The sequence below is a fragment of the Prinia subflava genome, chromosome 1 (assembly GCF_021018805.1).
Source record: "Prinia subflava isolate CZ2003 ecotype Zambia chromosome 1, Cam_Psub_1.2, whole genome shotgun sequence".
NCBI lineage: Eukaryota > Metazoa > Chordata > Aves > Passeriformes > Cisticolidae > Prinia > Prinia subflava.
Window position 1 is genome coordinate 143,417,606 of NC_086247.1, and position 16,514 is coordinate 143,434,119.

The 16,514-nt window shown below is 43.7% G+C and overlaps 1 protein-coding gene across 1 annotated transcript in view; it reads left to right on the forward strand.

Annotated features, from left to right (window-relative positions):
* Positions 1–16,514, forward strand: part of ADARB2 (adenosine deaminase RNA specific B2 (inactive)) — a 306,546-nt gene that overhangs the window by 264,209 nt on the left and 25,823 nt on the right. The window contains exons 5-6 of the mRNA XM_063415450.1: positions 609–777; positions 7,634–7,785. Coding sequence (XP_063271520.1) covers positions 609–777; positions 7,634–7,785 — 321 coding nt within the window. The remainder of the gene's footprint in view (positions 1–608; positions 778–7,633; positions 7,786–16,514) is intronic.

Genomic DNA, 16,514 nt, shown 5'->3' on the forward strand with positions numbered 1-16,514 from the left:
CACCATTATGTGGAGAGGCAACAGATCAGATGAACAAAGTGGTCTCAGTGATAAAGTCTCCATCCCTGAGACCACACTGAAAAGAGAACAGAGGTAGCTGCTCTTGGAGAAGCTAAAAGGAAACTGGACTGAAAGTCAAATCTCTTGAGTATTTTTAAAGAGCAGCCCCAGAAGCATTACTTCCTTTTTATTTAGTACTTAGAGTGCAACAGCAATGAAACCTAACATTACTGGGAGTATGTGTTCCTACCAGAAAATATCTTCAACAGCTCATAAAAACCTGGCCATTTATCAGCACTGCAGGAGATCTTTATTTCCTCCCTACAGCATACGCTCTGCTATGATGTAGTTACTGATTTAACAAGTAAACTTCATGGCAAGCTTTTATCTTGGAATTAGCAGCAAGACTGAAATATAGACCTTATTATTCTAGTAACACAGGGATGTGAGATTCCTGCATATTCCAAAGGCCATATCATCACCTTTACAAGCATCCCATTAGAGCTGTCTGGCTGCCACATCAAAGCGTGTGCCGTGAGGACTTTAACAATCATGGCATCATGCTCACCCCCAGAAATTTCACAGCACTTTTGTTTTTCTTCCTACAGGTTTGGACATCAGGCAAGCTCAGGTTATTGTGCTGTCATCGGGTACCAAATGTATAAATGGGGAATACATAAATGACCAAGGGCTTGCGGTCAACGACTGCCATGCAGAAATTGTGGCAAGAAGGGCATTTGTTCACTTCCTCTACTCACAGCTGGAGCTACACTTAAGGTAACTGAATTCTGTTGATTTTTGGGGGCTGTTGTATGGCCTTCAGTGGAACAGATCCATCCTCCAGACAACTGAACTATTTGTTTCTTTATGCCATTTTTTTCTGAGTCTTTAGGTGATGAAGGAACAATACACTGCACAAAAAAAATTGAGGGTTAGGTAGTCTAAAGTCTTGGGTCATGAGCTGCTTTACTTGGGCTGATTCTCTTTCAGTGGCAATTAGATATGACTCATAAAGCTGGGCTTTATGAAGCCTGATGATTTTGTACAAATCTTTACGTGCAGGCTTATTAGCATCATTCACTGACCAGAGACTTGAAGGGAGTCATTTTGCTTAATGCAGCCATTTTCCTGTCTTCCTTGCTGCTGCTGAAAAATCACGAGGAAGTGATTTATTGATCATTAATATCTTCATTGACTCACTAGAGAACCAATGAGTGTTAACAGCACAGTAAACTTTGTGCCAAAGTGTAAGATGCTATCACTCACTCCTTCTTTATGATGTTTTAAAATGTTATAACATGTAGAACCATTACAATGGCATTATTGTTCCTGTTTTCAGCCAAATCCACCTTGCTACCATTTAAATGGTTAATGGGTCATACAGTGCCTGGAATATGGTAATAAGTGGAGTACCTCAGAACACTGTCTTGTCTCTGATCATGTCTATCAGCAATCTAGAATAGGTTACATAGTGCTTGGTTATAAGCTTTGCAGAGCACACCAAAACGTGGGAAGGACCAGTCACTGTGCTTGAGGGCTGCACTGTCATCTCAGCAGGACGGAGGGCTGGACCAGCAGGAACTCTGACAGAAAGCTTAGGCAGGACAAATGCAACCAAGGAGGAAAGAATGACCTTCCTCCTTTCCACCACAGACAGAAATACAGGCTGGGGAGCAGCTCTGCTGAAAAGGGATGGGGTTTGTAGGCAGACAGGATGCAGGACATTGGCTAGTGGTGTGCCTAACAGCAGAGAGGGTCAGCAGGATCCTGGGGAGTGTGGAGAGTCTGTCAAGGGACGTGTGCATCCACCACTAATCAGCACTCATTACACCACATCTACAACACTCTGTGCAGCTTTGAGTGCCCCAAAGGAAAGACATCAGCCATCTGACACAGGCCCAGCAGAGGCTACCCAGAGTCTCAGGGGCCAGAGCACTTGGGCTGTGTGGAATTGCTGACAGATCTGACCTGGACAGCCTGCAGGTGGGATGGCAGAGCCAGCAAAGCACATCAGCAACAATGGAGCTGATATCTTTATCAAGGTGTGCAGTGGGAAGAGGCACGTACAGAAACAAGACAAGCTCAGTCTGAGTATGAGGACTCATTTTCCCCATGGGGATAGGCTAGCAGTGGGACAGGTCACTCAGAAGGGTTGTGCAGTCTCCCTTCTGACTTGGTTTTCAAAATCTGAGTGCATAGAACCTTGAGCAATCTGTCAGACTACTCTGAGAAAGAGGTTGGAATAGAGATTTAAGGTCCTTACCAGCCTGAATTATCCTATGATGTGAAAACTGAGCAGAAGTGAAGCTGAGGTGGCATTTATTATATAGAAGGAAGCAAGAAATGAAGGAAAACAAACAAACAACTCTTGTCTCTATAGGTCATTCTTCTGCCCTCCATTCTTGAGTGCATATTCATGTAAGTTTTTCTGAAGGCCATTAAACTCAGAGCAAAAACTTCCTTTGACATCAGGTTTTGCATCAGGTCACAGACACAAGGGACACAGGGATAAGCAGGATTGTGTGTTCTTGTAAGCACCTGATACACTGTTGCACCTAAGCAACAATAACAGGAATAATGGTATTTTCCCTTCAGGCTGGAGTTGAAGACAAGAGAGTATATTGAGTACATGGGTTTGGCTAACAAAGGGGGACAAGAGCGTTGAAGGGTTAATCAAAACCAATATTCTCTCTATTTCATTCTGAATTGTTTTCAAGTTTACATTAAATTATTATGTTTTCAGCAGTGTAGCAGCCCTGCCTCATGGAATGGTCTCTTGAGAAACAAGTGCTAACACTGTATCTTAAACTGTTGTATTGATCCACCTCCCTAACATGTTCAGTCATATTATTATTTTATTTGGATCAATGTTAACAGCCTTTTGTTAAGAGAATCCTCAGTGCAGCACGAGCTCTGTTCACAATAACTTCAAATCATTCTCTGTTCAGCCAAGACCAGGTACCACCACTTGCCTGACCAGCATTCACCATAAAAATCTCAACCAAAATTGTCAAGGCTGCGCATCTTTGAATGACAGAGCTGGAGTTATTGTCAAATCCAATTTTGGTTCCTTAAGGTCCATGGGGAGGCAAAACTATGTGTTATGATATGTTCTTCAATTTTAATATTTATTGCTACACACAGTTTTCTACCATCATTGGGAGCTTTGTCCTATGGTGACAAAATGGAGGAGTTCAAAATGAAATAAAAAATGCATTTTCTGCACATTGAAATCATATTTACTCCTTTTTGTCTGGAAAAAGAGAAACATCTCCTTTTCACAGAGAAAAAAGACAGGATGCTGCCACATAGCTATAAGGACAGAATTTTTAGGACAGACATGGTAAATCAGCTCCACTGGGACTACCTGTACACCATCTCCTCAGGCTTGGGGAAAACACAAAACTATTGTAATGCATTTGCATTAACCTAACCCAAATTAAACTCCTCCCCCAGGTTAGGAAACTGTTGTACAAAGTCATAAATTAACTGAAACCAAAAAGATGATTTTCTTTTGAGAGCATCACTCTTGACTCAAAGAACTTAAATTTTCCATCATTCACTAAGGAACAGGCAAGTTTGTTCTGTGGAGAGTATTTCCTATTTTCCATATACCTTCCTCCCACCAAGCCTACCTGCTGAGAGTGGTCTCTGCAGCTGAATTTCAAACTTCAGGAACTTCCAGTGCAAGAAATATTTTTCTGTGTGATGCTGTCTTTGAAAAGGAACCTCTTTTCCAGAATTTACAAATACTACCATTGATCCCAGTGAAAGCAGAACACATACTTGGCTGAGTGTAGCATGAAGGCTTCTAAGAGCAAGGACAAGCAGATTGGAGAAAGCAAGGGCCAGGATATAAAACTAATGGCCAGGAGACAGGGATTCACTGAATGAATTCATTTCTTGGCAGTCATGTGTTACCCAGACCCCCAAGGCTCCTTTGATCAGCAGAGGAGAGAAATGGGCATCTCTGATGTGGAATTCAGCAGACCTGTTCAGGTGTCTATTGGGGGTGAGATGAACTGCCATCTGCTGGGGCAATCTTTTTTCCATTTCTCTAAAGAGAGAATACAGCAATTTCTTCACATATTTAAGCTGCAGAACAATTCCATCCACAAGCCAATGCTGCAGCAATATGCAAATTACTTTTTTCCTCCTTCTCTTCTTACTGCGAAGTGTTAGAGGTGTGACTTTCCTGACTTTTCTCAGAAAAGAGTTCCAGAATGGGAACTTTATCCTCTCTAAGAACCAAGAGTGACAAATACTTCAAAAGGAAACTTTCTTTCAACAATTCATTGTCTAGAGCTTGAGTTAAATAAAAGCTAAAAGCACAACTAAAACCTGTCAGCCGCTAACCAGTCTGATTAAAACCCTTAGCCCTCCCAGATTTCATTTTTATGACAACCATAATCCTCCAGTTCTCCAGACTTTCACGAAAGAGATGAGAAGTAAAATGTAAATTTCTGATGTTCAAAAGAAGGACAAGAAAGACCTTTTGAGAAGATTTTTCTAAGAATCACCACCAAAAAGCACAAAAATATGATAGTCTGATTCTCTTGCAATTGTGGTAGGAAAATTGACATTTTCACTGCTATTATTTATACCAACTGGCCAATAGGGAAGAAAAGAAAATGCAACTCTTCTTTTTTAAAGAAAAACAAAGTTTATAAAGTATCCTTAAAATAAACCAGCATCATAGTAGGCTTGCTGCTATAGTGCACACTTTAGGTGCCAGGGAGATGATTTTACCAGAAGGTAAGCTCTTTCAGCAAGTCAGATGCAAACCACTGTTTATTTATACATAAAAAGGAAGGAATAGTCTGAATCCAGTCCAGTTAAGTTATTTTTTCCAGGAAAATCAGCTGCTTGTTACACATCTACTAAGCCTGCTGTTAGTTTCTCTAGGATGCTGTCTTGTAGTATGTAGTACTAGAAACTTCCTGTACATACATTTACATGCTAAAAACAACTCCTCTGCTTGTCAGACTTTGTTTCATTAAAATGCTTAATATATATTAAACCGTAAGCATGTGCTTAAGTATCTTCTTGAAGTCAGCTCCAAACATGGGCATGTGTTATGCTGAATAATGAACTTAAGCAAAAGATTAGAATTTAGCACATTCTTAAATGTTCCTCTTGAATGAGCCTCAAATCCTAACTCCCACAGAAATTCAAAGCAGGCAAAGGTTTAGGGGTGAATTCTGCTGTTTTAGCCACTGCCAGCGTGCAGAAATGACACTTTAATGACACCCCCTGAATGAATGAGATCTGTTGGCTCACTGTGGGCTCCTGTCTCCACTGCTTTGTGCAGGTTGTGTATGGCTGTGCAAAGGACATAGCAAAGAACAGCTACTGCAAAGTCATCTTCCCTTTCACAGTTCAAAACTCCTGTCCCAGAGGCAAGGCACAAGGGTACTGGTGCTACAGTAGAGGTGACTTTGCAGAAGTCCATTTCATGCTTTACCTGGTCCATTTTTACAAGATCCGTGGGCCCTCCTGGGTTTTGAAACACACCAAATATCCCATGGACAAGAATCTTTATTAAGCCATGGCAAGTGGTGTTGCAGCCCAAACTCTTTTCCAACAATACTTGCTGAGTTTTGTTATGAAGCCTATTCAGCCACAGTGCAGGAATGAACCTCATGTTTGAGTTCAGATCCTAAAAAACCATCCCAAAGGCAGGTCAGGACCCTATGTGATATGAAGAACCTCAGCCTGCTGGAGGAGACAGTCAAGATATCTTGCCCTCCAGCCCTGCCAACTATTTTTAGAGCAGCTGTCTATCACCCAACCTGGCAGCCACACTGGCCACAGACCCTTGTTGGTGCTCATGAAGAGGTAAGAGAGCAAGGTTAATCAGTGAAAAACAATGACCAGTGAAAACAGGATGGAAGCTGAACTCCTGAAATCAGCCCAAAGCATGACTGCTCCAACCCTACATAGCAACTGTCTCCAAGTACTGTTAGCTGCCCCCCCACACTCTGGTGAGATTTAATGTAATAATAGCAGGCATTTGGACTGCACAGCTTTGTATTCTCCCAGCTGATTTTGCAGTGAATTATTTAAAACTACCTGCAATTGCTCTAAAGTCCAAGCAGCAGGACTTACAGAGATTTTATTATTTCAGAGGCTTGTACCAGGGCGATAATATAATTAGTGCAGTTGGGAAATTCCACCACAGCCAGCAGAAAATGAAGGAGCTGCATGTGGCAGCCCCAGCTCGGCAGCCGGTGTGGCTCCCTGTCCCTGACAGGCGAGCTAATGTGCCTGTAAATTCCTCCTGACAGCAAACGCATCCTGGCATCAAAAAATGACAAAACACCCAAACCATGGAAGAGTGACAGCCAAACAGCCTCAATAGCACAGAGGCTGCACTGGGAGAAAACAGGCAGAGGCAGCTTGGATGAAAGCCAAGCATTCGCTCAAAGGCTGAGTAAAAAGCAGCCCTGTTTGCACTGTCAGGAGGCAGAGACAGGCAGAAATCGCCTTGGTTAATGGGCTGTCCTGTAGTGAATTAAACGGATGGGATTCCACCTTACTAACAGCATCCTGGGACAATCATTACCTGCAGGTGCTGTCCTGTTCAGAGATGCTCCTCCAAAAATGACCCTTGAGTTTTTGAGGGAAGGAGCAGGCCATCAGAGGGAAAGGATTCATATCATAATTTCACCAATCATATTTTCACCTTCAAAATTATAATTGTGATCATCGCCCAAATACACATCTTGGAGGCAGCTGTCTGTCAGAGAAATCAGCCATATCTTCCCAAATGTAACTCATTGGAGGAGTTGCACAGCAGCAGAGCCTTAGTGCTGTGCAGTTGCTGCAAACGGCAGCGTTGGGAGGGTTTGGCCTCCCGGGCAGCTGTTGCTAATGGAATATTGTGCACTGCATCCCCATCTAGCTGCTGAACCACTGCAAAGATAAAAGCTTCATCTCAATAAGTATCTTTTTCAATTCAGCTGGGAAAAGCCCCCACAGGTTTTGTCCACCCTTCTGAAGATGGCTTCTGATTTCCAAAAATGCCAAGGGACCAAAAGGACCCTGCTGGGCTAGGTGCAGCACTTGTAGGTGGCTCTGGCTGAATGGAGGAAAAGAGCAACACCTTCTGAGCAGCAGCAGGGAGGGCTGGAAGTGGTCATAAAATTTGGGTGCTTTGTTAGAGGCCCTTTTCAGTGGAGCATATGAATACCCATCTCAGCTGTGGTGATTGATGTTAATGGGATTCTAACATGTGCTTAGGCATTGTGATCAGCAGAGCTGATGTGTTCACATGAGAGCCTTAGAGAACTCATTTTTCATGCACCAGAACTACTTTAAAATCAGTGTGTTTATGCATCCGTGCATGTGAGGAGGGAGAGTTATCCTTCAAAAATCTACATTTGATCATTAGAATAGATTTTCAGTAAGCAAGCCAAAGGCTCTTTGGCAGTTTTGACCTCCTTCACACATTTCTTCACCTGCAGAAGCTTATTGTTTTCCTCTTGTTGTCACTAGGCAAAATATATGATGCCGGGCTCTAATAAAAACAAACAAACAAGCAGGGGGAGAAAAGGAGAGAGAGAGAGAGAGCACAGAAATGTTTCTGATTTGGCATGTAACAAATGACCTGGAACCTCTTTTGTGATCGTAGCAAACGGCGGGAGGACTGGGAGCGATCAATCTTCGTGCGATTAAAAGAGGGAGGCTACAGGCTGCGGGAGAACATCCTGTTCCACCTGTACGTCAGCACCTCGCCCTGCGGAGACGCGCGCCTCAACTCCCCCTACGAGATCACCACCGACTGTAAGGGAGCACCTTCCCTCTCCTTGGCCTCCTTTGTGTGCCTTCTGTCTTTTTTTTGGTTGGTTTGTTTGTGGGGGTTTTTTTTAAGATCTTTCTTGCTCCCTTTCTTTGCTGGCAGAAAGTGTTTCACTTGAGAGCAAAAACACTGCAGGCTTTAGAGAGTGTGTGTCTGTCTGTGCAGCTGGTGTTTGGTCCTGTGTGCTGGGGGAAGGTGTGCAGGGAAAATCAGAGCTGGGCAAGGCAGCTCCCCACACCTACGGCTCCATGGCTCTGCTGGGGAATACAGCATTACATAGTCCCTGCATTTTCTGCTGGATACATACAACCCTAAAAATAAATGTTTTGGAAAGCATCTCCATGATCCAAGAGATCCTTGAAGCCATGGCCAGAGGCTGGACCAGAGGATCAGGGCTCTAACTGGAGATGCATAGACACTTTTCAGGGTTCACAGAGTACATATGGGTTGAAGGGTTGCATTTGCACTAAAACAGGCTGCAGCAGCTGGAGTCTGAAGTAGAGCACTGCTATGCTATGATATGATGATATGATATGATATGATATGATATGATATGATATGATATGATATATGATACAGAACATCTGTAGTGTTGATTTTTCATCAGACTCTCTCCAAATACCACCTGCACTTGCAGCAAATAATGGCAAGACCCTTATGGAAGGGATCCTTCTGAAGCCATCCTGCCTATGTCACACATACTGCATGGTCACTGCATGGCAGGTGGGTTTGTTGGAGTCCACCAGGTCAGCCTTAAAGTCCCTGAAACCATGCCTATGGCATTCAAGCAAACACGTGATTTTCCAGGGATTTCTTTTCTAGAGGTGATCCTGCAAATGAGATAAAAAGGGTCTTGAGCCAGTGTGTGCCACCCCAACAGACCTGCAGAGCTTGTTGTCCACAGTGACAAATCCCACCATGGCCCAGCACTGTCACCTCATCTCTCCCCAGATATGCATGTCCCAGTCCTTACCCTGCCATGGCAGAGGCATGTCCCTGTTGCTTCCCCACTGCACCAGCTCTGTCCCTGCCTAGCCACATGGAATGCCCCCAGCAAGGGGCAGGGGACTCCAGAGAGCTGTGGCTTGTTGTCACATGCCTGTCACCCCATGATCCAATGCTACTCTCTTATCTCTGCCCCAGCTACTGCTCCTCATACATGTATTTTACAGTGCTGCAAAGTCTGCAGTGCTGGCTGCCAAATGTACACATAATGAGAAATATTCCTTGCCCTGACTACCTTGAATGTGAGGCAGGCAAGACAAAAGAATGGATGAAGGAGGAAGCATAGACATGGGAATGTAAAATTAATCACCCAAGGTCACACAACGACCTCACTTCCTCACAGGCAAATCCATCAGAAAGCAGTTTCATTGCTTTGTGCTTTCTTATTTGTGTAAGTTATTTATTAATGATTAGGTATTATTCTGCCCAAGCCAGATTTTTTTTTCACATGTGAAACAGCAGCTTGCTAGGGCAAGAAAGCAGAATACACCTATTCAGGAAGGAAATGTAGTCCTTGCCTGACAGCAGGGTTTATAAAATGAACAAAAGCAAGCAAATGCTTAAAACTAAAAATCAGATCAATGAATTCCTGATGTTAACAAAATGAAGACACAGCATCATCTTAAATCAAAATAAAAATAAAAAGGGAGTGCTTATGAGTAAAAAATCCCAGTGATCTTTGGCCTCCCACTGTATAGGTGTATCAAGAGATATCTAAAAAGACCTTATGTTTGGCACTCATGTTTTGCAGAAGGCAGGTTTCCTGGGGCACTCCTTAGCTGACATCACAATTGGAGGCACCAAAATCTGTAATTATTTTTTAAATGTGGTCCATTCTCAAGAGCAAGCAGAGGCTGTGCAGGCTGGATTCTGCTCCTCTTGGCATGAGAAGTCGGTGCTTTGGGCTGCTGACAGCCCATGCTGCTGATTATATTCAGCTGAACCCAGCCCTGGAGGTGAACCCTGCTTGGCTCATGGATTTCTTCAAAGATCAGATAAATCTCCCAGCTAATGAGGGAATGCTTCTGTGGATAACAAGATATACAAGCAGCTCTGTTTAAAAATATATAATCACGCAGTACATGACACAGACAGTAAACTTGTAGATAATCATGAAAATAATTTTCCTGTTGGGTATTACACCAATTACTCTCCCAAGCAAAAGCTGAGGCAGAAAGGTCTGTGTGGCTTAGCCAAGGTTACACAGTGATTCAGTAGCAGGACCTGAAGAGATGCTACACCTGGCTCGTAATTCACTCTTTTATACAGATCCCTATACCTTTGTCCTGTGCTCTTAAAATAATTTAGCACTGTGTAGAAAGCCATGTTGCCAAAAGCTGTCCTTCGGTGAGATAAGCATTTCTTTCAGCTCACATTATCCCAGAGACATCTGGGAAGATAAGTATTTTATAATATTTATCATTCAGATCTTCTCTTTCCTCTTTTTTTTTCCTAAAGAAATAACCTTTCTTTCATCCAGTAATGACAAGAAACTCCAGATGAATGCTGTTTCATTTCTTAAACAACAAAGAAACCTCTCCTAGAGCTAGCACAAGCCATCAAATGTTACTGATTATTCTCTAAAGATGCATTAACATTTAAAAACGGTGTCTCACCATGTGGTTCCTGGTTTTGAGAAGGGATATGATAAGCCTTTATCAATATAGGGAATGAGTAAAATACACTTCTCAAATCTCCTTCCAAAAAATTCCTATTATCCACCGTGTCTTTCCAGCACCCTCAGGGAGGCCTCACATTTCCTTCTTATGAGCTTTGTTCTGGTAAGGGAGGATGTAAGCTGGCTTACTTCTTACTGGATAGAGCAGAGTACCAAGTTTGTGACATGTGTAAAAGTCTGACAGCTGCAATGCAGAGGAGAGGTCCGGGGAGCCCACACCCATGCAGGAAAGTAAGAAATTAGGGACAAAGAGATAGAATCATATTTTAATTTGAAGAAATGGCCTTCTTGAGTCAGAGGTGTAAGCTGACTTGTTTGTTGATAACATCCTTAGGCAGCTCTAAAAGAGAAACAAAATCCAGTTGGACCAGGCTGCTTTGAGCAGGGAGGGATTTTCTAATTCTTTTTTGGTGCCTGTAGGTCAGGAGGGTCAAGCTTACAGGAAGTGAAGTCAGAGCTTTGGAAGAAGGTAAAATCTGAGAGAGCAGGGGAAGAGGCAAGAGCAAGAAAGGAGACCAGCCAGGGTCAGTGGCGTTGCAGGAATATGAGACTGGGAAATGCCACAGGGGTTTCAGATGCTTGTTATGGGTTTGTCCTGGCTCATTCTCTGCAGTCTCCTTCCCAAGACCCTTTCCATCACTTTCCAAGGTCATCCTCAAGGTTGTAGCACAGCTATATGACAAAAAGGCAGCATGTTCTTGGTGTCCTCACAACTCTAATTGCTCCTTCACAGATGCAGCTTCTTCCCCTCCTTCAGTTCAGTGCTGCAGGTCAGGGAGCCTGGGACATCTCCCTTTCTGGTGCCTTCTCCCTTCCTGTGCATCTGAGCCAGGGGTGCCTGGATTTCTGGGCTCTCCCAAGGGCAGTATCACAACATCAAGCTAACGTGGGTTTCCTGAGGGGCCTAAGGGGGCAGCTATTTCCCATTATGGCACACAAACTCTAGCTCCTGAGGTGGAGCCCTGGGGGCAGCTCACCCTGTAGTATTTGTTGCACATTTTGCACTTTCTCCTAAATCTAGGGCAAACCACAGAATAATCAAGCCCTTGATTTGCTAGAGCACCATCCTAGCTAATTTAGTGCTTCTTGACTCATTGGCTTTTTTTTTTTTTAAGTCTCTTGAAAAGCAAAATTAATTCCTTGAAAATTTGAGTTTAAAAAGTCCTCTTATTTCCCCACTCCTCCTTCCCTGGCTTTACTTTACCTCATTGTCCATCTTTTTCTCTCACTGCATGGATCACCAAAGAGACAAACAGAATCTGCCCCAGGGTTTGTCTCAGTTCTTCTCCCCTGGGCTGCTTTTCTATCTCTTGCTAACATGCTGTACTGCCTTGTGCCATTGACTCCTTGATAGCCCAGCTCCTGTTTTATCCCACACTTCCTTTAGGTCTGAAACACACCATTGCATCTGCTCCACATGGGGTTTTTCTCCTGCTTGTCTATTAACCTACAGCTGTGCTGAAGCTCTCATGCACACACATTTGACAGAGCTCTCATCTAAGCAGGACCTGCTTGCAACCACGTGAGCCAGATCATTGTCTTGGTAGGTGATGTGATGAGATGTGCACTGCAGTTTTCAGAGAGTTGGGGAGCTGAAGAGTACCCAGGAAGACACATTTGTGCTCTCTACTTCAAGTGTGCTTTCAGTGGGCAGACCTGTGCTTTCCCTGCTTGTGATCCTGGCCGCTGGATTTTTTAAAAATGCTCTGTTAACCCCCAAACCCAGGGCTGCTGTGAAGGGGTGCCCTGCTCACACCAGTAACCCAGCACCCCGTGGTCAGATGGGGTTGATGGTGGTCAGATGACCCGGGTTGTGTCATCCCCAAACCACGTCCCTGAAAGTCATATCCTGAGCAGACTGGCTGGAGAAGGCCAGATTCACACAGAGACCCTCTAAGGAGTCTGATGCTCTCCTAAAACTGTCGTGAAAGTCTCAGCCCCAGAGCTCAGCATTCAGTGTCCTGCAGGGAGTTATCAGGATAGAAAACAATGAGGATGCTTATGGCAGTAACTGGGCTAGAATCGCTCCCCAAACCATTTGGTTTGGTGAACATTTCTGGATGTGCAAGGGGAAGAAACCTCTGCCTTCCTTTTGCCAATCCTGGGGTTGCTTAAATGGACAAATTCTGTTCTTGTAAATAGATGGTAAAAGGTGAAAGCACTTCAAGAGGAACCATCTAAGTAGCCCAGTGATCTGAAAAGAATTTAGATATCTGGAACTACAAGAAAATTCAGGTTCTAACAAAGTGATAGACTTTCCCATTACAAAAATTGAGGATAACCATAGGTCATCCCTAGGACTTGGGCATTATTTTTTTGTTCTCATTGCACAAGTGCTCCCATGTCTTGCATCTCTCTGTCACAGCTGCTGGCCTGATGCAGCTTGGAAATTTGTAGCTATTTGGTGCATGGAGCAGCTTTCTCCTAGGCTATAGAGTTGATTTTATGCTGATGAATGGCCCATCTGTGGAACTGGGATGAAGGTGCATTATTTTCCTATTTTTCATATGACTGAACAGAACAATACCTTGGGGGATCTCAGAACAAAATTATCGTAGAGAACCATGCCCAGAAGTAACAGGAAACTAAAAAAATGCATACACCACTGTAGGCTGTAGTGCTGAATGCTGCTTCAGGAGAAATAATCCTAGCACTGGGTGAATTACTGTGGTCAGCCCAGATTGCTGTGTCATATAAAGGATGCTGCAGAAATTGCAGATACAGCAAGAGGCTCTTGCATGACTTCACAGGCTAGGGAATTAGTATTAAAGAAGGTGGAAGGAAATTGTCCTTTCACTTCATTAAGACTGAACTGGGTCTTATCCAAAAAGTTTTGGGTTCAGATATAAGCACCGCACCTTTTTTCAGCCTCCTCTGAGGTCACGTTCCAGGTAGCAATGGCCCCTTCTGCTTGTGCCACTGACCCAGCCTCAGTTTACCAAAGTAAACAAAGAGGAAATGCAGCAACTTTCTACAGCTGACTAGAGGTGATCTGTCAGGGAGCTTGTGTCCCTGCTCAGGACTGTTAGCAGGCACTAGGTTTATGTGTAATTGCTCTGTTTTCTAACTTGATCTTCCCAGGCTGCAGAAATGCTGTTTCACTGTGACTGCTTTCACTCAAGTTAGCTTGGTAGGGAAAGCACGGTCACAGGACAGTTCCCTCTGGTTAATTCTCTCCTTCACTTACACACTTCACCCCTGGCTGGAGCAGAGGTGAGGAGTGCTCCTGGTCAGGATGGGCAAAGGTGACAGCAGAGCCTGGCCCAGCTGTGGTGGTCCTCTGTCTCCACAGGTACTGCAGGTCTGAGCAGTGATCTGATTTAGCTCAGGGCTTTCCAGCAGTGGAAGTGGTCCTGCAGATAAAGATTTCTTTCCAGCATCTAAAACAAATCCATGCTGGCACTGTGGAGGAGCTTTCTTCTTCTCAGGAAGGTAGGCAAAGGGATTTCAGGAGAAGAAAGTGTGGATGAGAGGAATCAGTGGGACCCTGGGACAGGAGGGCCACAGTGAGGATGGGAAAGTTTGAGGGAGAGTGGGTCTGTGATGTTCAGCTGTGATGGGGAGGTGGGTGAGAGACAGTAACATAAAACCTGTGAGGGGTGGGGAAACTCCCAAGAGGAGTGAAGCCCCTCTGCTTCTTCTGTTCACAACACCCACACAGGACCTGCAGACACTGGTTGGAGCCATCTCCAGTGCTGCAAGAAGCTTTTCCTCCCCCAGCCTCTCCTACTCACTCTCATCCAAGGCTGCAGGGAAGGGAGAGAAGGCAAAAGGGAGGAAAAACTCCTGTCAGAGGTACCAGAACAGAGACAGTGAGTGGCCCAAGCCCTTTGCTGTGAAACCTGAGCCCTTCTGAAGCCACCTGAGGGAAAAGCTGCAGAAGCAGCAGCTGTTGCCTCTTGGTGCTCAGATGGAGCCATTGCTCAGACAGAGCAGCAGTGCCAGAGGGTCTGCAGATACATGGTGCACGTGTCTGGAAATCCCATCACTTTTGGTAACCCAGAGGAGAGGTCTGATTCCTTACATCACCTGTCATGCTAAACCTTTTTGCCAATCCCAAAGGTCGGTTCTGGCCCCTAAAACCACCAGAGAAACCAGTGGTGTCCAGGCTTAGAAGAGCTGTGAAAGCACTCATGGTTTTATTGTTGGTGTTATCATGCTAGAGCCCAGGATGCACCATGGAAAGAGGCTCTCATTTCACTTCATTGGACTCCTGAAGTTTTCCGTACAAGTAATCAACCTGTAAAAGTTTGCTATTGTTTTATATTCTTTATAAATGTTATTCATCTCCACCAGACTGGGTAGTTATGTTCTTAATGAAGTTTTGCTAAAGCTGACTGGTGAATAACAACTTCACTTCATGGACAGTTTTCAGGTCTCAAAGTACTGGAAAAAAATCAAAACCCATCAGGCAAAATTTAAAAGAAAATAATTGTGTGAAACTGGGATCCCATCTTACATCTCCTGGTTGTCAGTAACAAGGGGTAGGAAAACCCTATTTCATTTCCTCCCATGCCTAGTTCAGGGTAAGCTTTTTCATTCAAGGCCACTTAGAATCAAATAAAAACTTGAATCTATGTCTCCCAAGTCCTGGATCAGTGAATTCCCTCTCAGCTGAGCTAGACAGCTCCCTTTTTTAACTCTCCATTTTAAAACTTTGTCAGAACTGACACATCATGAGAAAACTCCTTGCCTTTTACAATGCATTAAAAATGTCCCAATTCCTTCTCCTTGTGATATTCTTGGCTGCTTTTGCTTATTTGAGTTTTGTTTCAGGGGGAGTTTAAAGTAGAAAATAAGATTTTTAGAAGTATATGTCAGTGCAGTGTGTGTCTATCCAGGGAAAGAGAAAGAATATGCTGAAAAACTATGGATTGCTCAGAGCCACCATTGGCCACAGCTTTGAAAAGCTTTCATGTAAAGCAAAATGTGTTTGTTAGGATTCAGGAAAACAGGTTTCCACAGCTATAATCAGATTCTAATTTTAACAGAATGCTTGAATCGCCAAAGGGCATTGCACTGTATTTATTGATTCTGCTTTGTTATGGGTTTTGCTGCTTTGTAAAACACTGCATTTGGATGCAATGTTCAGATGTGATAAAAAGGCTACATTAATCAGCAAAAGACCATGCCTGAGAAGTTTTCAGAATAGCAGCAGAAAATTTCCCCAAGAAAAGCTCCTTGTCCCCAGATTTGTCGAGCCCAAGGAATGGTGGTGTCTCCAAAGCCCTCTGCAGCAGGGAAAAAGAGACCACATGCTCCTGGACACTTCCCCATTCCACCCCAGCATCCCATAGCCTGCTGCAGATATGCACCTAAAGAAGGCACAGACTTTTTGGGTGGAAAATATCAAACCATAGTTGGGAAAAATCTCTGTGGGTGAAAACTACACCCACTCAGATCTAATTTAGTCTAATTTGCCCTTCCACTGAGTGGGAATTACAGGTAGAACTCAGAAGATGAGTTTTAGAAAGTCTGCCAGGCAGCTCCAGGTCCAGTTAAGATCTTCATGGGACTTCTGAAGTCCTTAGACTTCTGGAGAGTTTCTTAGAGTCTTAGGAGAGAAATCTGTAGGCATCTGTATGAGTAGCAAACAATTTAATTCTTAACCATGATCCTGCAAGCTGCCTTCTCTAGCCAGTCTGGGGCAACTCACATCACTCTGGTAATTTCTATTTCTAGACCTGTAAAATAGGAATAAAAGGGATCCAGCAATCACAGCTCTGAGAAAGGGTAGTTAGTGCTGAGAGTAGAATACTAATATGGAAAACATTGTACATTCTATGCACTACCATAAAATTATTCAGAATAATTTAGTAACTTTAATCCCCAAATTTTTAAGGCAAACAGGAACCATTTTCTGATGATCAAGATTCAATTTCTTCAGCCCAAGTCCATAGGACTCCAGAGCTCCAGAAGCTGAATTATAATATATCTGGTGATGCATTGGGAACCACAGCCTCTCTAGACTCATACCAACCACAGTGTGGCTGAAAATCTGTAGACATTATTGACAGATTGCTCTTGATT